The 22,227-nt window shown below is 43.5% G+C and overlaps 2 protein-coding genes across 2 annotated transcripts; one reads left to right on the top strand and one right to left on the bottom strand.

The window, feature by feature from the left end:
- Positions 1-4,419: 4,419 nt before the first annotated feature.
- Positions 4,420-5,567, top strand: LOC117470570 (piggyBac transposable element-derived protein 4-like). The gene is made up of 3 exons (XM_034115391.1): positions 4,420-4,497; positions 4,606-5,131; positions 5,224-5,567. The coding sequence occupies exons 1-3, from the start codon at positions 4,420-4,422 to the stop codon at positions 5,565-5,567; spliced, it is 948 nt and encodes a 315-aa protein (XP_033971282.1).
- Positions 5,568-11,672: 6,105 nt separating this feature from the next.
- On the bottom strand, positions 11,673-15,299 carry LOC117470389 (extracellular calcium-sensing receptor-like). Its single transcript, XM_034115150.1, has 6 exons — positions 15,175-15,299; positions 14,696-14,993; positions 13,767-14,561; positions 13,377-13,604; positions 13,049-13,172; positions 11,673-12,580 (listed from the first exon to the last, which is right to left on the bottom strand). Exons 1-6 carry the CDS (start codon positions 15,282-15,284, stop codon positions 11,673-11,675), a joined length of 2,463 nt encoding a protein of 820 aa, XP_033971041.1. The 5' UTR covers positions 15,285-15,299.
- Between the last annotated feature and the right edge of the window lie 6,928 nt (positions 15,300-22,227).

Genomic DNA, 22,227 nt, shown 5'->3' with positions numbered 1-22,227 from the left:
GTCCCCTCTCTGTGTGCACACTGGCTCCTCAGCCTGAGAGAAAGATCCCACCAGCAACAGATGTAAGAGTGCCCATCCCTGCTCCGGCCACCTCTGTGTGGATGACATACTGTTTGAGTGAGCCAAAACAATTCAGTGGCATCACATGAACCCCAATGTAAATTTAAATTTGGCACTTGTATTTATATATTTTGGAGAAACTTGGGAAAGAATAATGGAACATTGATGTTTTATCTCTGTGGACTTGGGGGCAAAGGAAGGAGGCGCCAAACAGGAAAAGGGTTATTTGCGTTACCAAAGTTACTGGTACTTGTCTGCTCTCGATTTAAAAAAACAACTATTATTCAATTATTTCTCAAAAGATCATATCTTGAAACTTCTCTAACCCAAAATCCATGGCCTATTTCCAAATTGCCTTTTATAGTTAAAGCCAGCTAGTGCTAGTGGAGCACGCGCGTGAACTGCGAGCGCCGGAGCCTCGCAGCGGCGGAACTGTGCCGCGCTTAATTGCGCCGCTTTTGCGCATCAGATGAGGCCCCCTCCACAAGATGAGGCCCCACGCAGTCTGCGTGATCTGCGTGTAGGGAGGGGCGGGCCTGGATGGTATGCTTTAGGTTTGGCAGCTTCAACTTTAGTAAACAGTTTTGTTTTTTAAGAAATCTACCTAAGGATTAGATATAAAATACATAAATAAAAAAGCATAACATTAATCTAAGGAAATGTGCAGTAGAGGAAGCCGATGGCCTCGGTAGCCATTCGGATCATGCCTTCTGCCTTGGCTTCCCTGAGCAAGCTAGCCCACCTACTTTCTGACTGATCTTGTATTTTCTGAACCCTGTGAGCCTTCAGTCGACCTGTTGACCAGTAAGCCTGACGTCCTTCGGCCATGTCTCAACATGTCTCACCTTGCCATTTGCAGGACGTTCTTCCTAGAAGAAAGCATTCACCATGCCATCTTTGCGGATGCACAGCCAGATCATCAGGAGGCCATCTACTCTGACAGCCAGCCAGATCAGTCTTCATTGACACCTAAAATCAGATGACCATCTCTTCCAAATCATCGGTCAGCCTACCTGAGAGTTCCTGCACTGCTACTCTCAGTAGTTAACCTGTTAAGCCCTGAGCCTGTTTTTCAGGTCTCAGGCTTGAAAATGACATTCCCAGAACAAATGACCTATGGGGGGACCGCCGTGCTTAAGAGGTTAACACACATTTATTATTTTTGTTCTATCTTTCACAACACCCTAGCTTCAATTTTTGAAAATTCAAATGTTCTCAAGCATTGATTTTTGCTATCAATGAGATCAACAAAAATCCTGACATGCTCCCTAATGTTAAACTTGGCTACAGTATCTATAATAACTGTGGAACTATGGACATACTGAGAGCTGCACTGGCACTGGTGTCTATTTTACTGCAGATCAACCTCAGGCTATTTCCACTCGAAGCGCTTTAACCTGTTAAGCACCAAGCCTGTTTTTCATGTTTCAGGCTCGAAAATGACATGCCCAAAACAAATGACTACAACTTAACTTCTAAAAGGGTTATATGAATAATTTCTTTTATCAAAGTAATGATAAACCTGTGAGTTGGATGTAGAAAAGTCAGAATCAATATAGATGTTTTTTATTTTAAAGAAAATTCAGATTTTACATAGTAAAAAACTGTAAATTATAGTGTCCGTCCAAATATTCTTTTTTACTTATAGTGAAAACTACCCTTGGATGATGGGTTAGTAGACTAAAAGCTTTAGGAATCCAAAGTACAACATATAATAAGTACCCTGTATCAAGATTGATGCAAAACAAGTGACATTTGACTTTTTTAGAGAGATTTAGCAAAAAGAAACCACTTCTGGGGTCATTTGGGTGGATTTTCCATATCTCTGGCCCCCCTTGGTCGATTTTGATGGTTGAGACCTCTTTCTGACCGTTAGAGCCAATATAATCGAAGGGGGAGTCCCCCACACACACTCATTGTGAAGAGAAAAGGTGGGGGCTTCGCGCATGTAATTTTGCATCAGAGTGAACCTATCTCTAGCTTTGACATCTGGAAACGGAAAAGCAGTTTTAATGCTTATGGATTATCAGAAATAATTTCAAAGGGACACAGACACATTGGATTAACCTATGGATTAACTTCAGCAGCGTTTTTATCGTTTTAATGCCATTGAAAGACCACTTTGGAGAGACTACAGAGGCAAGGTAAAAATGTTAGCATTTTTAGCTACCTAGCGTCACCTGTTTTGATGTCCGTTTTTGCTTATAACGTCGCCATTTCGTATAATTCAGTGATAATGTGGGTGTCCATCGATTCTGTGTCACCTCACGATGTGAAACGATGTCATGGATGTAGAGAAGAGATAAATAATAAGGTTTTGTGAGTGATTTTCGGTGCAGTAAAGTGTTAGCATTTTTCGCTCGTTGCTAATTCAGAGGCTCAGTGTTAGCATTGTGGGTTTTCTTTTGAAAAAAAAAAAAAAATTATCAGTTAGATGAGTTTCTTCCCGTTACATGGATATAAAATATTCATAGTTTATTAAATGAACATGCCCTCAGACACTGTTTCCTGCAAGATGTTGCGGCAGTGCCCCTGTACCGGGGTCTCTCGGGCTTAACAGGTTAACACTAGAATCGCCAACGGGTACATTTTACCCGCAGCTGTTTTTTGATTGTATGTAACTTTTTTTCAATAAAATATTAAAGTCTCCCAGTCCGTGACTTTTCCTGAAAGTGTGTTATGTAGCACCCTCTGTTGTTAAAATGTGTCAATATAAAGTCAGATTGAAAAGATCGCCAAAAACAATGCCATTTATACCCATTTGCGCCAGCGGGTAATATTTACCCATAGAAATGCAACGATCCTCGCGCTATTTATTTCGCGCGTAAAACATATACATGACGTGTTGCTATAGCAACGCCTTTTGTCTACTGCTGAGAGAGATTGAGAGAGAGATAGATAGATATATTGATAGAGAGATAGAGCGAGAGAGAGATATAGATAGATAGATAGATAGATAGATAGATAGATAGATAGATAGATAGATAGATAGATAGATAGATAGATAGATAGATAGATAGATAGATAGATAGATAGATAGATAGATAGTTATAGATAGATAGAGAGAGAGAGCCGGTCATATTTCCGAAATGGACAAAAGAAAGAGAACGTACAGGAGGCATTAGCGATGCTAAACCGTCTGAGCGAAGCAGAGTTTGATGGTGGGGAAGTATCAGGACTGAGTGATGTGTCCTGGGTTTGTTCTGCCTCTGATGGGTCATCTGACAGCGATACTGAGCCTCCGCGGAACGTGAGGCCGTCCCATCCTGACCCCCCGCTTGATGTACCAGCCCATGCAGAAGGTAAGATACAAATACATAGGGATATACAACATAGGCTATTCCTCACTCACTTCAGTGTTCCTATCTGTCAAACACGCTCGGACACACACAGTGAAGCCACACCTCCACACACACACCCACACCCACACCCACACACACACACACACACACACACACACACACACACACACACACACACACACACACACACACACACACTCACCATCTTCTCGCTAAAAACACTCGGCCGCATATATGTATATATATTATATATCTGATATGATAACACACACCAGTGGCGGACTGGCCATCGGGATGAGATACCGAAGTGGGCTGGTCTGATAAGTCACTACCACCCCCCCGTTGACAATTTACTAGCGGTACCGAAGTCGAGAGTCCCGAGCTGATTTTTAGTCCCAGTCTGCCCCTGACACACACTCAACACTGCAGATAACGTGTACTGTATATGTTTACCTGCTCTTCATGGGAGACTAATAATTCAAAATAAGACTATAGCCTACTTTTCTACAAATCGTAGGCCTATAAGATATCAAGGCATATAGATAATGCCTTTTCTTTTTACAAATTATCCTTTCATTTCCTTTCGAGGCTGTAATATTATCAAATAAACATTTATGAAATATACTTTAGTCTAAAGTAGTGTTTTCCTCTCTCCTATTTAGTGTGTGCCACTGAGCCGTCACCAGCCCAAGAGATCGGGAAAGATGGCACAGTGTGGACGGTCATGGAGCCTTGCGGAGGCACAGGGAGACGGCAGATACAGAACATCCTCACGGAGTCTGCTGGCCCCACACTACACGCACGTCACAGCATTACTGACAAACTCACAGCCTTTATGTGTCTGTGTGATGTAATGTTGGAGGAAATCCGTGATTGCACCATTACTGAAGCGCGGAGAGACAGAGCCACCTGGGATGTCTGTATTATGGAGCTGAAGGCCTTCATTGCGCTTCTCTATGTGAGAGGTGCATATTGTGGGAAGAACATTGAGATGGAGAGTTTCTGGTCCGAGCAGTGGGGCAACGCAACACTGTAGAGGAACAGGTTTCGGGATATCATGCGCTACCTGCGATTTGTTAAAAAGGAGACCCGCCGGTGCCGGTTGACCACCGACAAGTTCACGCACGTGAGGAAGGTGTGGGATCGTTTTGTCGACAATTCAATCGCGTCCTACAGGCCAGGGTCTGACATCACTGTGGATGAACAGCTTTTCCCGACCAAATGAAGATGTCCATTCACACAGTACATGCCCAACAAGCCGGACAAATTTGGCATCAAGTTTTGTCTGGCAGCTGACGTTGACAGCAAATACATGCTGAATGGCTTCCCTTACCTGGGAAAAGATGCCAGCAGGCCAGCAACACAACGGCTAGGAGAGAATGTGGTGCTGAGACTGGTGGAGCCCTTTGTTGGTAAGGGAAGAAATATAACAACAGACAATTTCTTTACCTCCCTCCCTCTCGCCAAAGCGCTTCTCGCCAAAAACACCAGCCTAGTGGGAACCATCAAGCGCAACAAGCGGGAGCTCCCACCCTCTGTGCAAGGGAGATCTGAGCTGTTCAGCACCAAGGTGCTGAAGAGCGACAAAGTGGTGCTCTCTGTCTACCAGTGTAAGCCGAGGAGAAACGTGACAATACTGAGCACGCAACACCAGCATGTGGCCATCTCCACAGAAAGAAAGAAAAAGCCAGAGACTATAGAATACTATAACCACTCAAAAGTGGGGGTTGACGTGCTCGACCAAATGGCTCGCCAATATTCGGTGAAAGGTAGGCTATTATTGTTATTATTATTATTATGTAGGCCTATACAAAACACTGCATTGGCCAATCATTTTTACTAAACCCTCTGTTTCTCTCAGGTGGCACGCGTAGATGGCCCGTTGCTGTGTTTTACAATGTGCTGGATCTCGCTGCCATCAATGCCTGGGTGCTGTACCGGAGCTGCATGAGCCAGGAGAACATCCCGAGAAGGGACTTCATGCTCCATCTGGCACACAAGCTGCACGCTGAGTGGATGGCATCAAAAGCGCCACCACTTGCGGACCTGCCCTTCAGCGGTGCAGAAGAGCGCAGGAGAATGACCTGCATGGTGAAGGCGCACTGCATGCAAAATAAAACGTTCTGCAAATGTGTCAAGTGTGGGGATGCTGTGTGTGGCAAATGCACAGCCAAGGTGCTCAGTGTTTGCAACTATTGTGTTTGAGTGTTTGTAAAGCGTTGTGTTCTTATTGTTCTTCTTCTCTGATGTTTTTTGTTATTTGTATACGTTCTGTGTTATCTGCTGTTCAATTATATAAAAAATACATTATTATATTATATTATTGTCATGTTGTTGTTTTTTTATGAGTAGAAGGCTATCAGACTATATGAAGCATTGTTACCTTTACGAAACACAAGTCTAACATCAAGCGTTTATTAGCGAGAGCGGGTAATATTTACTCCATAGAAAATGCAGCGATCCTCGCGCTATTGATTTTGCGCGTAAACATGACGTGTTGCTATAGCAACGCCTTTTGTCTACTGCTGTTCCTATAGATAGAGATAGATTGAGAGAGATAGAGAGATAGATAGATAGATAGATAGAGAGATAGAGAGATAGAGAGAGAGATAGAGAGATTTGTACCTAAACAAAACACAAGTCTAACACCAAGCATTTAAATCAGCACTTTAGCGATATTTTATACTTCATGCTATCTGCACAAACTATATCATATGAAAAGCTGAGAGTCCACAGATTATATTGGTATAAATGTCATCCCTGTGCGATCAAAACTCACTGTTCTGTATGTGGAGGAAACTTCTGTGTAGCAATGCATGGAGTCACCGACTCAGGAAGGAGACACGGTGAGAGTTGGAGCTTTGATGTCAAACACTGATGGGTTTATTCAGAGTATTCGGCCGGAGGATTCACATCACAAATCAAAGAGTCAGAGGTTCTGACTACACGGTAGAGTTGCCACGTCAATTCTGAAGAGCCTCTCTCTATGCTAGACCTTTTATCTGGTTCACAGAGAGAAATCAACATCTCTGAAGGAGTAGACTAAACAGCTGGGAACACTGAGCCACCTGCGTCCGACACTCATGGCCTCAAGGATTTCACATCCTAGAGCCCACAAACACCGATAAAGAAGTGCCTCAGTGTACTCACAACAATTACCCTTCGTGCCAGACAAGTTGACCGGTCACAAACTGGTGACAACAACACATATGACACCAAGGCCTTTCCTTAAAGGAGATAACAGACGTCAGAGTAGATCATAAAACGTCACAGAGCAAAAGGTTAGATATCTAGAAGAATTATTCCTTAACAGTTCCTCTCTTTTTATCATTTTTGATAACCTTAAAACATTAGTCTAATAATAATTCTGGTCAATACTTAAATCAATAGGCGTCTTCAGATTCGAGTGTGGTCTCACCTTACATTCAATTACATCACAAAGTAGAATAAGATTGAAACATTCAATCACAATGATTGATACAGCCAATCATAATAGGAACAATTATCTCTCATCAGTGTTTGGAGCATCTTTTGTCAATAAGCACAATAATGAACACACATAAAACACAGATACATAATAGCAAAAATATGTGTTTTAAACTAATATCTTTTATCATTTAAACCATTAGTTAATGTCATTTATCAAACTATAAAATCAAAACCAGCAGCAGCTTAAAGATTTGCTTTAAGGCAATCACTAGTCAAAAGCATTTAAAACTTAGGATCATAAGAGATCCAGCTAAGGCATAAATTCACAGTGGTGATTTGATCAATCTGTAATCTGCAAAATTGCAGTGTCCTCAATTTTAGGATTACTTTACGTTTACTTCATTACGCTTTAGTCAAGAGTAAGGCACTTAGTCTTAGTAAAATCAGTACATTCATTTTAGTCAAGTACATTGTTCAAATCTGAAAAGGAAAAGTTAGGCAAATATTCAAAGACTTTTGTAAAAACCTGGAAAGGAAAGATTAAACATTCTTAAAACTTGAATTCATACATTTGTAAATGCTACCACTGATCTGTACCAAATTAAGTCTATCACTTATTCTTATTAGCCATACTTACCTGATCATCTACTTATGGTACTTGGAAAGGGTTCTTCTGTGTTTATCTAATGTTGAATATAGAATATCAATTTCTTTAAACTATACTTCTCTAATTTGAGGATCAAATATGCTACATAATTGTTATATGAATTATTATAAATATTTGTTTTGGGCCAAAACTGAAATTAATCCAGTACTTGAAACATCATTTTATGTCTGTCTGTGCATGGGTAATACATTAAAGAGTTGTGTTGTTAAGCCTCATTGCTGGATGATTAAGGATATTAACATTATCTGTTATAATATTAGAAATACCTTATTATTCAATACCTTATAATCTGAAAATATTTATTTATTAATTTTGTTTAGTGTGAAAGTGTAATCTGATCTGACAAACGCAATTTATCACCACTATTTAACACATGTCTGGTCATTGGAAATATAAAGACCAATCATTAATTGTACATCTTTAAACATCTGGTTATTCAATTCAAAGTTCATCTTTGTACGAGAGCTGGAAGAACATGTCCGTCAGTCTTCCTGACTCGTTCTCCTCCTCCCTTTATGACACTGAGTGTCTGGTGTGTAAAGGCATCCTGATACTGTAGATTAGCACTGAGGTGCTGATTGGCTCAAACTCTTCTTCATCAGAGCGCCATATTTCAAGCCCCCAATTGCTCTGCTTTTGTGTGGCTCATTCAGTGAGCACTGTAGCTGACCCCCCAGTGAGACGGAGGCTCATCTGCCGGTATTCCTTCTGCTATCTGCTTGAGAGCAGTGCAACTGCGTATTCCTGATCCATCCAGGTGGGAGAGGTTAGGAAGACATCAAACTCCTCCAAGAAACATGGAACCTTGTATTATAGAAACCTCTGAAGCCCTCGCTCGTCCTGCAGAGTTGTCTGCTAGAGCCCACCGAGCAGAAAGATGAAGAGAAGAACCCCATCTTACCAGAAAGGTGAAGAGAAGCATCCCATCTCGAACGACCTCGTGCTTCCTTGCACGTGGCTGGGGGTGCTCTCTGCACCCGGAGAGTGTGACCCTCTCTCTCTGACCCTTGGCCTTGAGAGCTGTCCTAGTTATTGGGTTAACACTTGATAGGGATGTTTTTCTGAGTGAAGACAACTCAAAGTAATGGATTAGCACATTATCATTTAATTACAAAAATAGGCCCCTCAGAATTATTTGGGAGCCTTCCTGACACATGCACATTATCATTTTGAAGGTTTGTGTTAGTCATTGAACATGCAATAATCATATACTCATCAGTCCATAGCAGAGAAATGTTATTGTAAGTTAAAGGTGAGCTAGTCCCTGTGGATATAACCCCTTCTCAATGATTCTAAATGTTATATTAATTTATTAATTCACCATTTACCTTTTGATAAAATATTAGTTTATCAGAAATATTTTGTCTCTTCCATAAAACATAGGTTTGAGAAATAAATTACCCAATATAAAATAACTTACTCAATATAATTGACTCTTCCCTCCCTTTTCTTACATATGGTACATATGAAATAATAACTTAGGAGTCTATTTAAGCATGGTATAGTTTATAATCTATTAATCGAGAAGACTCAGTATCACCTGTGTGCAGCTTACAAAAAACCATTGTGATAAACATATATTATGCAGGAAATGGATACATTTGTTGAAAAACAAAGCATATCTGATTTGGGAGGAAAAGTTTCATCCCTTTAACAGTTATTACTGAAGGCATAGCATGAATGATATTGGGTGTCTGAGGGTGTCATTACTGAGAAATGTCAAACAACATCAAAACCTTACATTTGAAAACAGGTTTGCATTCCTCCACTGAAGGTGACGTTATCATTGGAAACAATAAAAGCTAATTGTTTTGATGTAGAATCTATATATTGAATCGATAGAGCAGAACAGAATGGTTGTATTGTAGCCTGAGTTTCGTGCAGCCTTTAGTTTTACTAGGTGGAAACATTGTCTATATAATGTGAATACATGTAGAACTAGACATTAAGCGACCCCTGACATTAGGCCTATTTGAACAATAGTAGGGGCTTTTACCAGCTCGCCAACTTACAGGCATCATAGCAGTATGAATAGCCTTAAAAACAACCCACTCTGCAGTAACGAGAGTCATGTATCTGAACCAAATGCCCTAAGTGAAGCCGTTAGTCTCATCTGACTGACCCAAGGGTTGGTGCTGGTGTGACAGGGAGGCTTCCAAGTGTTCAAAGCAGATGTCATGCTTTCAGTTCATGGCTCAGTGGGGGGGAGCAGACCCATGTGAGACAGTATCAACGGCTGTAATGTTCAGTTTGAGGAGTGTCATTCTCTCTGGGTGCAGGAAATGGTGTCCATTCTCGGACCAGACCATTAATGTCATGTAGAGCAGCCATAGCATCTCTGTGACTGCACTCAGCCGGACTGCAGCAGGGCAGAACTGGGTGACTTTTAGTGAAGCCGTCCAAGGCCATAGACAAAATGGAACCACGTACTAACAAAAGGGACACAAGGTCATCAATGTCTCTCTTTACCTTTAGCCTAATTGTAAAACAAATTAGTGGAAGAAATGTGGAACCCTAATCCATCATCATGTGAAATTTAGAGTTAATTTAAATAATTACTTATGGGTTGAAGTCAAATTAACATTAACATTAGAACTAAAGTCAGTCAAAATTGGACGTGCACGGATCAGAATCTAATCAATACACCATTTTCCCAGCTCTGTAACGAAAAGGATATCAAGATTAGGTACATTACAGGAGTGTTAAAACACCCAAACATGCACACTTATCTTATTCTAGTAGAGATTAGAGGACAGGTCTAATGTTGTGAACAAAATGATCAAGTCAAGTTATTTTATTTATTTTATCTTATGTACCACATTTAATTTAATAATTCATCTTAAATTACTCATAACTTTAAAGAAGGCAACAATTTACAATGTGGATAAGGTGACTACTTATCCAAAGTGTGTGGGTGTGTGTGGGTGTGTGTGGGTGTGTGAACAGCTTGTCTGCCCAAGGTTAAAACATTTGGGACAGCAGTGAGAATGTTATGAGAAACAATTTGTTGCTTAGACTGAACTCGAAAGAAGCTATCTAGAAGAATTATTCCTTAACACTGTATGGTACATTGTACCTTGGAAATCATTGGCGGGTAAATTTTACCCGTTGGCGGTTTTAGGTATACAGCGACCTCTGGCGGTTCTAGTGTTAAAATAAAAAAATATCTATAATGATTCTGACTTTTCTACATCCAACTCACAGGTTTATCATTACTTTGAGAAAAAAGATTATTAATTTAACCCTTTTAGAAGGGAAGATATGGTCATTTGTTCTGGGAATGTCATTTTCGAGCCTGAGACCTGAAAACAGGCTCAGGGCTAAACGCTTCGAGTGGAAATAGCCTGAGGTTGATCTGCAGTAAAATAGACACCAGTGCCAGTGCAGCTCTCAGTATGTCCATAGTTCCACAGTTATTATAGATACTGTAGCCAAGTTTAACATTAGGGAGCATGTCAGGATTTTTGTTGATCTCATTGATAGCAAAAATCAATGCTTGAGAACATTTGAATTCTCAAAAATTGAAGCTAGGGTGTTGTGAAAGATAGAACAAAATAATAAATGTGTGTTAAGTCTCAGATACAGTACAATGTACATAAGACGTTGAAAATATGCCTAACAATACATACTTTTTACATTTCCGTACTCCTGGAACTGTCTGAAATGTGTTAATTACGTAATCCTGCATTGTGCGGAATGAAAAAATGCCTCCAATTACAAGGTCACCATCTTGGAACAGTTCAGGCGGTTGTGCTGAGTCTTGCAGTCGGTAAAACAGAGTCCCCCTTCCCCATTAGCAGAACCAAAAGGAGCGTCCTCAGTAAGGACATGGCTGTGCTCTTCAGGTCACGCCAATCTGCTTGAGAGCTCATGACACCCCTTTATACAACATCAATAACAGGAAGGGCATTTTCCTGCTTGAAAATAAGTCTCAGGAGACGAGAATGAAATTTAAGTTTAGTCAAATGTTTTATGCGAGACAATGTTGATTTTATTATTTGAATAACAATTTCTGGCAATTAATCTGAAATCACATAGGATATTGGTATTTTGGGTCTGCATATAATTGTATTCTTTTTTTATTTGCATACATACATATTGGTTGAAACTTGTATTCTATTAAAAGGAGTCATCTCAATATGCTACGTTACACAGTAAAATAACTCACAGTTGGAGACACTAAAATAAACAAATATAATTATAGGGTTCCATAATTATTTTAGGGCTCCCTTTCCCATTATATATTTTTTTGTATTCCTCTCTGGTTTGAGTAAGATGATATAACATTTTGGGATGAAAATACAAAAGAGCAGTCCAAAACTGGAGGACAGAATAGCAAATATCTCTACAGCAACACTAAACTTTCCAGGAGAGCTTACATACGCTGGGATGAAAGTGATCCATACAGCACAGAATATCAGCATGCTAAAGGTTATAAACTTGGCTTCATTAAAGTTATCAGGCAGTTTACGAGCCAGAAAAGCAAGAATGAAACATAAAATGGCCAGTAGTCCTATGTACCCAAGTACAGACCAAAAGCCCAAAGCTGAGCCCAAAGCACACTCTAAGATTATTTTGTCTTTGAAGTCTTTAAGATTCTTAAAAGGAAAAGGAGGAGAAATTGTTAACCAGAGGATACATATCATTACTTGTATTAGAGTAAAACCCAGAACAGTTAGTCTCTGCTGGGCAGGCCCAAACCACTTCATCATATTACTGCCTGGAAGTGTAGCCCTGAAGGCCATTAGCACCACTATAGTTTTCCCCAGAACACAAGAGATACAGAGGACAAAGGTGATGCCGAATGCTGTGTGTCGCAGCATGCAGGACAAATTTGAGGGCCGACCGATGAAGGTCAGAGAACACAGGAAACACAAAGTCAAGGAGAAGAGCAGCAGGAAGCTCAGCTCAGAGTTGTTAGCCCTGACAATTGGAGTCTTCCTGTATCTGAAGAAAATGAATGCCACAACAGCTGTGATGCATGTTCCAAATAAGGATGCTGCAGTGAGCAGCGCTCCCATTATCTCTTCATATGACAGAAACTCTGCCTCCTTCTTTACACAGGCATCTCTTCTTTCATTTGACCAGAACTCAGGGTGACACCGCACACAGGTGACAGAATCTGAAAAAAAAAAAGATTTGGTAAACATTATGTATAATTATTTTTTTATTTTTTATTTGTCCCTACGTTGCATCTTTTCTAAGCATACAAGACAGTACAGCACATAATAAGTATATACAATGTTTTGCTTTTTTGTACAAGCACAAGTTCTTCCCAGGGATTTCTATGAATTTCTATGAAAAATGAAATGATTTATTTTAGTTAGACTTGAAGTAGAAACATTTATTTTACATTGGTGCTTTAACATAATGCATTAATCCTTAGGAAGACTTTTGCATATATTTATATAGCTGACTTCAGAATTCTGTCTCAGTATCTGTATATGTATCATTTGCAATTATTTGTTATCTAACGATATTGTGTTTTTTTCTTCTTAAAGGACTGCATGGTTTCGAAATCCCCCAAAAACCCACTGCAATTTCTTAAAATGAACAATACATGTTTTGTCTTGCATTCATGTAACTATACCTGTAATGTTGCTGATGTCTCCCTCTGCACATCTTATACAGTCATAGCAGCAGACAGGCATTCCTTTTTGGAGAACCTTGCGAGTTCCTGGAAGACATTTTTCACTGCAAACTGACACAGGCACCTGTGGGATCAAATCGACTATGAGAAGAAAGAAAAAGATCGGCCTTCACTTTGATTACTGTGTTGCCTTTGCATATTTCTATTTAAAATGTTGATGCATAAAAACCATACATTATGACGAGCATGACTAACAGTGTCAATTTCATATTTATAATGAAACAAAAAGACTGTAATTAGCAACAACAGTGATCTTAGAGTATGTTACCTGTTGGGAGTTCTGTGTCCAAGTTATAGACTCATTTTGCAGATTTAGCTGTTTGTTTGCAGGTAAAGATGCATCATAAAGGCCAACTGTCACAAAGTCCACAATGTCATTTTCTCTTGGCTTCCAATTTATAATTTCATACTTTGCTGCTGGGTCTCCATTTTCATTGAAGTAAACCTCTTCTCCTTCCTTTGTTTTAAAGTGAATAGTTCTTATGTGCTGTAAAATCTGAAAAACAAATATCCGTCAATGCAGAACATAATTTGAAGAATGTGTTGTGGTCCAAGTGTTTTAACAGCATGATAGACAGCAAAAGTTTAATTTACGTTATTGTAAACAAGTTCCTTGTTGATGTGAGTTAAACTTCAGTAACATTGGTGTTCAACTCACCGTAAATGGATCTAGCTGCACCTTGGTGTTACATGTTTTGTTACAGCTGAGGATAAAATGAAGTGCGTGGGCCGCAGCATACACTCCTTTATAGACATTGTTAAAGATAGGCATCAGAGACATATCGGTGAAGCTGTTTTGCACTTCAGTCAAATCTTCACGTCCAGTACATTCTTTCTGATTTCTTGATGAAGACTTTGACTGCTTGAACTTACAGCTAAATACCGTCTCATAATACGTTGTAAACATTTCATTACTAGATACATTGAGCGGCCTCACATCCAACATGAACTCCCTCATGCCACTGACATGTGCTTTGGGGATGGACAGGCCTATAGCACCGTCTAGAATGTGATGCTTATCCACGGTTGCAGTTTGTGAATCAAAGATCCAGCTCTCAGAGCCTATCCACTGGTACCCAGTCAAGTTGTGGTGAAAAAAATCATGTAGTATCACATCCAAATCCTTGTGGGAGAGGAAAGCAATGATCACCTTGGAAGTGGAAGCCTTGATAATGTCAATTATCTTTTGTATTTTGTCTGGTGGATCGTTTCTAAAGAAGGACACAGAGTACTCAAGACAGATGCCAAGCTGCTGGGCCGTTTCTGTGAATATGGCCATACCATTGTTTCCATAATCATCATTTGTTCTAATAGCTCCAACCCAAGTCCAACCAAAATGCTTAACCAGCTGTGCCAGGGCTCTGCTCTGGTAGTAGTCACTGGGTATTGTTCTGAGGAAGGATGGGTACTTGGATTTATCACTGAGACAGGCACAAGTAGCAAAGTGGCTGATCTAAAAGAAAAAAACAAGTTATATCCCAAGGTAAAGATTCAGAATATAAAGTAGTTATACAGCCAACTACAATCCGTTTTGCTATACATAGTTGCAATAGTTGAATATTAATAATATCAAACAATCTTACCCACCATTGGAATATGAAAGGGTCCGATGGCAGTAGCCATAGCCATGCAAGGAGAGGAAGAAGTTTCTCCCATAATGGCCTGCACTTGGGCAGGTCTTGTACATGGTACTTCAGAGGGTTGTGATACAACTTCATTACCATTTGCAAAGGCCAATGCAACCCTCACACTTTTGGCAATTGAGCCACAGGAATCATAGATCCTATAGCCCAGAGAGATGCCAGGCAATAGGTCCGTGCTGTTATTAATCTCTTCTACGGCAAATAGCATAGCCTGGGCAAACTGGAACTCTCTGAAATTGAAGCTTGATACAAACAGTTAATACTATTTAGTTACAACAAGTCTAAGCAGTAGAAAGAGTGGCACAGTACATGGAAGTATTTGATGGTAAAATCAAACACAACAGGAGTATATCCTCATTTAAATATTCAATGTTATACCCTTTCAGAAATCTGAAGCAAAATATTGATATGGTATACTGTTACCTGGTGCATTGCAGTGGCAGTGGTTTGTCCATGTAGGAATCCCGTCTGTTCTTCCAGCTGCTGTGGAAAGAGAAGATTCCCCCCAACATTATGTCCCCATCCTTAAACATCTGAGGGATCTCAGGGTCACCTCTCTGTGTGCACACTGGCTCCTCAGCCTGAGAGAAAGATGCCACCAGCAACAGATGTAAGAGTGCCCATCCCTGCTCCGGCCACCTGGGTGTGGATGACATACTGTTTGAGTGAGCCAAAACAATTCAGTGGCATCACATGAACCCCAATGTAAATTTAAATTGGGCACTTGTATTTATATATTTTGGATAAACTTGGGAAAGAATAATGGAACATTGATGTTTTATCTCTGTGGACTTGGGGGCAAAGGAAGGAGGCGCCAAACAGGAAAAGGGTTATTTGCGTTACCAAACTTACCAAACTTACTGGTGCTCTCGATTTATCTGCTAAAAAACAACTATTATTCAATTATTTCTCAAAAGATCATATCTTGAAACTTCTCTAACCCAAAATCCATGGCCTATTTCCAAGTTGCCTTTTATAGTTAAAGCCAGCTAGTGCTAGACCGCCAGATGAATAATCTGGTCCACGGCATGGCTACCGCAGCCGGTCGTGTGATGGCCCTGACCACCGTGGCGTCGCGTCACGTGTGGTTAGGTTTGACCGCCCTGGCTAAGAAAGACCGGGATGATCTCCTTGGGGCCCCCGTTGCCACAGAAGGGCTTTTTGGATCGATAGCCTCGGTCACTCAGCGCTTCAACCGCCTGGAAGTGGAGAAGGCTCAGCTCAGCCGCATGTTGCCGCTGCCTCACCCTCAGGCCCCCCCGCAAGGGGGAGTGCGTCCGGCGGGGGTAAGACGGAGAGAGAGGCGTCGGGTGAGAGCCCCGAGAGCGCCCTCTGCCTCCGCGGTCTGTCCCGAGGTGTTGGGTCGGGGCCGACCCCCGCAGGGACAGGCTGACCGAATCCGTCGGGCTCCTCCTCCTCCGGTCCGCACTCGGGTGCCACCGCAGCAGAGGGGCACCGGGTGGGGAGCTCCCTCCTCCAGGAGTTGACTGGCGGCGGGAGGAAGCGTCTCGGCAGGGAGAGGGGAATTCTCCGGTCAGGACGCAAGGGCAAATCCTGCCTCCTCCCTCTATGATCCTTTTGTGCTTAAATCGTCCTTTTCTAATAAAAGTGATAAAAAGTGTTCCAGTTTGAGCGTCTCTGCTTTCCACACACCCACACAGCCACATAATGTTTTCAGTACAGTTTCCCCACTCGCTGCCCAGGCTGTTTCTCCAGTAAAGGAGTCAGCTAGTGCGCAGTGATAAACCGCGCTATGCGGGTACAGGGGCATTGTGGCAGGCGTAACAGGGTTAGGTAACAATTAAAATCAAGTGTGAGGACTCCACATGATGTTTTTCACCGTTTTGGTGGAAACATCATGGCGGAGCGCGCGCTCCCGAGGGATTGCACCATGCTGCGTTCAAAGACCTCAGTTAAGCAGGCTCCGCTTGATGTTTTTCACTGTTCGGGTGAGAACATCTTAGCGGTGCGCACGCTCCCGAGGGAATGTGCCATGCTGTGTTCAAAGACCTCAGTAGAGAGTCGGCCCTTTCCGTGTCGACCCCCCATGGGCAAATGCTCCCTTCACAGGAGTTTTTGCGGCGGCACGGGTCATCAGGGAATATCAAAGCTTTATTGCTGGGGCCACACAATTAATGGCACATCCCCTGACACAGTGTTACGGGAGGTGGAAACACAGATGCATGCTAACTGAGTGGATGGACAGGACGCTGAAACAGGGTTACTCACTCCAGTTTTCCAGCACCCCTCATCCGTTTACAGGCATAAAGGAGGCAAATCTATCATCCCAGAGGGAGATAGGTTTTCTCTCAACAGAGGTTCAGACTTTAGTGCGAAAACAGGTGGTATCTGTTGTGCGCACACAAGACAGAGAGAGGGGGCATTATTCTTTGTATTTTCTGGTGCCCAAAAAACAGGCGAATTCAGGCCCATTCTGGATCTCTGTGATCTGAACCTTTACATTGTACGCAAAACGTTCCAGATGTTGACTGTGAAACGGTTATTGGAACTGGTGCAGCCAGGCGATTGGTTTACAACCATCGACCAGAAGGACGCCTACTTTCATGTCGGAATTGCTCCGAAACACAGAAAGTTATTTACGTTTTGCCTTCCAGGGGGTGGCCTACGAGTACAACAGGCTGCCGTTCGGCTACTCCCTGTCCCCGCGCACGTTCAGCAAGTGCGTGGAGGTGGCACTCCAGCCGCTGCGCAGCCGGGGCATGAGAGTATTCTTTTACCTAGACGACCTCATAGTTATGGCCAGCGCCAGGGAACGGGCAATGTTTCATACGGCTCAATTGATCCTACATCTAACCGAGTTGGGATTTGCGGTCAATTGGGAGAAGAGCGCCCCCATGCCTCAACAACAGGTATTGTATTTGGGAGTGGTGCTCGATGCAGGCAGGCTATGCGCCACCCTGTCAGAGAGCAGACAGGCATCCTTGCTATAGGCAGTTTGCAGACTGTGACAGGGGGCAACGGTGACGGCTTTAACTGTTATGCAGACCTTGGGTCTCATGGCAGCGGCTCACGTTGTGGTTCCGCTGGGGTTATTGCATATGCGCCGCCTGCAGAGATGGTTCTCCAGTCTGTGTTTAGATCTCATGAGACACAAACGGCGGCTGGTGACCATCCCCCCCTCCGTGAGGGGCAACCTCCAGTTTTGGGGGTCTCCGGACCATCTCCGGAGGGGATCCCCGCTGGGACGGGTGATTTCCCACATCTCAGTGTTCACGGATGCGTCCGGAACGGGATGGGGAGGAACCTGCCTAGGGGAAGCTGTAGGAGGTTGCTGGTCTCTGACAGAGACGTGGCACATCAACCTCCTGGAGCTGTGGGCAGTGATATTAAATCAAATCAAATCAAATCAGGTTTTATTTATATAGCACATTTAAAAGCGATTTTTGGTCGAGCCAAAGTGCTGTACATGTAATAAAAACACATTACTACAATCACAATAAACGACAATAAATTACAACAGATATATATAAAAAACAAAATAAAAATAAAAACACAAGGAAAAGTCAGGAGTCGTGCTCCGCTCTAACTAGAAAGCCAGAGAGAAGAAGTGTGTTTTTAGTGTAGATTTAAAAACCCCTAGGGTCTGGGCCGACCTCACATGGAGGGGCAGAGTGTTCCAGAGCCTAGGGCCAGCTGCTGCGAAGGCTCGGTGCCCTCGGGTTTTAAGCCTGGTCTTGGGCACTACCAGCAGCAGCTGGTCAGCAGACCTTAAAGCTCTGGCTGGGGTGTAGCGCTGGAGGAGTTCAGCTATATAGGCCGGAGCCAGCCCATTTAGTGCTTTAAAAAAAATAAAAGGATTTTAAAATCAATTCTGAACCGAACTGGAAGCCAGTGTACTGAGGCCAGAATAGGGGTGATGTGGTCACGCTTTTTGTGGCCAGTCAGCAAACGTGCAGCTGCGTTTTGGACTAGCTGCAGGCGTTTAATTGAGGCCTGGTCCATACCCACATACAGAGCGTTGCAATAGTCCAGTCTCGAGGTTACAAAGGCGTTAAAAACCCTTTCTAAGTCATTAAAAGATAAATACGACTTGGTTTTGGCCAATAGTCTTATTTAAAAAAAGCAGGATTTGACTACGGTGCTGACCTGCTTGTCGAATTTAAAAGTGCTAGTGAAGGTCACTCCAAGGTTCATGACCGAGGGGAGGATGTTTTTTTTGAGAGAGCCCAGAATATCAACCGGAGAGGCTGGAGGTTGCGGTCCGAAAAAGATGACCTCAGTCTTGCTCTCGTTGAGGTTGAGAAAGTTTTTGCTCAGCCAGGATTTTATCTCTATATAAAATATTATATTTTATATAGAGTTAGATATTAGTCCTCCAACATTTCAAACCCTTAATTCAGGGGAAACATGTAATGGTCAGGAGGGACAACAGCACGACAGTGGCATATATCAACAGACAGGGCGGAGTCTGCTCCGCCGCTCTGTTGACCATGGCGGAGAAATTGTGGTTATGGGCTGCGGAGGTAATGTTATCTCTGAGAACCCTCCACATTTCGGGTCTGGAGAACAGGGGGGCCGACCTCATGTCTAGGGGCGGACCCCTGCCAGACGAATGGACGCTTCACCCAGAGGTGGTGAAGCGGATCTGGGCCCAGTTCGGGACAGCAGAGGTGGATCTGTTCGCCAGCCGGCGCAACACCCACTGCGCACTGTGGTTCTCCATGGCTCTGAGCGACGACCCTCCTTTGGGGGTGGACGCGTTTGCACACGAGCCATGGCCAAAGAAGCTGCTTTATGCCTCTCCACCGTTAAGTCTCATTCTCCCTCTCCTAGGGAGAGTGAGGCGGGAACGTCTGTCAGTCATTCTGGTGGCACCGGATCGCGTAGGGGCGCCGTGGTACTCCCCCAAGTGGGGGCAATCTCCCAGGAGAGGCTGAGACGGGAGGGATTGTCTGATAGTGTGATTCAGTCTATCCAGGCAGCTAGAGCGGGATCCACCACAGCCTGTTACAGGCCGAAGTGGCTGGGATTCCGGCGATGGTGTGAGGAGCGAAAAATAGAGCCCCTATCTTGTAAATTGGGTTTTATTTTATCGTACTTACAGTTGTTGGTAGACAGAGGGCTTGCTAATTCCACAGTGAAGGTATATGCAGCAGCCATCTCGTCATGCCATGAGGGATTTGGCGACAAGTCAGTTTTTGCCCAGCCGCTGATGTCGCGGTTTTTGCGAGGGGTCAGCAGACTGTGCCCAGTAGTGCGCGTCTCTGCCCCGCAGTGGGACTTGCCGCTGGTGCTCGAGGCTCTGGTCACAGGACCATTTGAGCCTCTGGAGCTCTCTTCCCTGAAAGCACTGTCATGGAAGACAGCATTGCCACTTGCCTTAACGTCAGCCAAAAGAGTGTCTGACCGCTTTATCGGTGCACCTGAGTTGTTTAAACATCCGGGGTGACCGAAGCGGTGCAACACTCAGACCGAACCCCTCCTTTGTGCCTAAGAGCCTAAGGAGTACGTTCAGGACGAGGGCTATTCAGTTGGGGCGTTTTAATTTCCCCCCCATAGTGGGGCGAGGGAGGCTAAATTGCACCTCCTCTGCCCGGTGCGTGCGCTGGCATGTTATGTAGAGCGCATGGCTGCCCTTAGACTCACAGAACAGTTGTTTGTGTGTTTTGGCGGTGGGGTAACTGGAAAAGCTTTGTCCAAGAAACGCCTGGCAGGCTGGCTTTGTGAATGCATTTCACATGCCTACAGACAGGCGGGGAAGACTTTCCCCACGGGAGTCCATGCACACTCTACACGAGCCATGGCTGTATCAACAGCCTTATTTAATGGCGTAAGTGTGGAGGACATATGCACGGCGGCATCTTGGCCAGGTCCCTTCATCAAGTTTTATCTCTTGGACATGTCTGGCTCCTTTTCATCATCTGTGCTTGCTGGAGCAACACAGGACTGGTGAGGAGAGAGAGGGGAGGCTGTGGGTCAGTGGGCATCTGACCCCCTCCCGGGACGTAATGTGCTTATGTTTTTCGGGGCCCTCGGCCCCGGTTGGAGGTAACGCGCACATGGGCCCAGAGGGCTGGATTTTTTTCCTTTTCCCTGCATTAAGGCTGGGGGAGAAAATCCTCTACGTTATGGCACACCTCCGCGGGGTAAGCGCGTCAGGGTGTGCCCGGCCCGCCGCAGCCTCTTTTTTTCTTCTCTCCTTGGCGTTGGCCGAGGGAGAGGTGAGGGAGGCGCAGCGGCTGCTAGACAGGAAGCCGGTCTGAAACAGGGGATTGGAGCAGTATACTCTCGCGGGACAGCAGAGCGGGTATACGTCGGATTCCGCCCCCTGTACCCATAGAGTCCAGTAGAGGGCGGAGCCTGTGAGAGATATAACATAGGGTTACGTATGGTAACCCATGTTATATAAGCACAGCGGAGCCCTCTACTTATGGAAGCCCTGCTGCCTATACTGCTCAGCTAAAAGAGAAAGTAAAGGGATAGCAGTGAGCGGGCGGGGCCGCCTTTTATGCAGTGGATGCACGCGCATTCAGGTAGGCCCGCCCAGGGGGCCGGCTACGGGTATAAGTCTCAGTGAAAAAATGCGTGCATAGATAGGATTGAGGGGAGTACCCCATAGAGTCCAGTAGAGGGCTCCGCTGTGCTTATATAACATGGGTTACCATACGTAACCCTACGTTTTGTGTTAGAAAAAAAAACCAACCAATCGGATATTTTTCAGGGTCTCTGGGTAGAATATTCTTCAACCAAGGTATTCTATATCCTTGATAGAATACCCTGGCCGTTGCACTGAATGAGAGCGTACCTTTGGATTGACAGTTTGATCAACCAATCATATATTGATTTGTAGCCAATGGGCGTATTCCTTCAGAGTTTTCCTCGGTTCCAGGGTATTCTAGAAGGCCCGGTAGTTCACTGGCTCGAGACAGAGGATCTAGATAAATGCCACGAAGCAATTCATATGCCATTTTATTGTATTTAACGTTGAAATGGCAAGTGCAACAGGTGAAGATGATGTTGTTGCGGAATTGTTGTGAGTACCCTTTTCAAGACAACAATTCAGTGAAAAGACAGACATTATAACGGCGGGGGGCGTGGCGGGGGGCGCGGCGGTGGCGGCGGAGGGTGTGTGTGTGTCTACAGAAGGTCCAGTTGTGATAGACACGGTTCGCCACTGACATGCACACATTGTGAAACATTACCAATACTATAACGTTGGTAAATGTTCTATCACTTTTATTTTTCACTTGTATCTCATTGTGAAGTTCCTGTCAAAGCCTAACAGTATGGTCTTATCTAGGAATGATTTGACATCTAACTTAATTGCTTCCAAAGGTTTAAAAACATAAGCATATAAACTTAAAGTATGAGTCTTTCTTTCATTACTTCAGGGTAGAAAGTTTTTTATCGAAAGTCAACATCATGGTCAAATCCTCCAGGGCATACAGATGAAGCGTCTTATTTTGGACAGTTTAAAGTGCGAGGGTCGTGATCGGTTCATGCACGTTCCGTGAT

This window comes from Trematomus bernacchii, unplaced genomic scaffold (genome assembly GCF_902827165.1).
Source record: "Trematomus bernacchii unplaced genomic scaffold, fTreBer1.1, whole genome shotgun sequence".
Taxonomy (NCBI): Eukaryota; Metazoa; Chordata; class Actinopteri; order Perciformes; family Nototheniidae; genus Trematomus; species Trematomus bernacchii.
The sequence above is the reverse complement of the archived record's forward strand: the minus strand, read 5'-3'. Positions and strand labels throughout refer to the sequence as shown.

Coding starts and splice junctions, on each gene's coding strand:
- LOC117470570 (XM_034115391.1), top strand. CDS start 4,420: ATGCGCTACCTGCGATTTGTTAAAAAGGAGACCCGCCGGTGCCGGTTG. Junction 4,498..4,605: donor AGTTCACGCACGTGAGGAAG/GTGTGGGATCGT, acceptor CCATTCACACAG/TACATGCCCAACAAGCCGGA. Junction 5,132..5,223: donor TCGCCAATATTCGGTGAAAG/GTAGGCTATTAT, acceptor TGTTTCTCTCAG/GTGGCACGCGTAGATGGCCC.
- LOC117470389 (XM_034115150.1), bottom strand. CDS start 15,284: ATGTTTAAGGATGGGGACATAATGTTGGGGGGAATCTTCTCTTTCCAC. Junction 14,994..15,174: donor CTGCCACTGCAATGCACCAG/GTAACAGTATAC, acceptor GTTTGTATCAAG/CTTCAATTTCAGAGAGTTCC. Junction 12,581..13,048: donor AGACATCAGCAACATTACAG/GTATAGTTACAT, acceptor TTTTTTTTTCAG/ATTCTGTCACCTGTGTGCGG.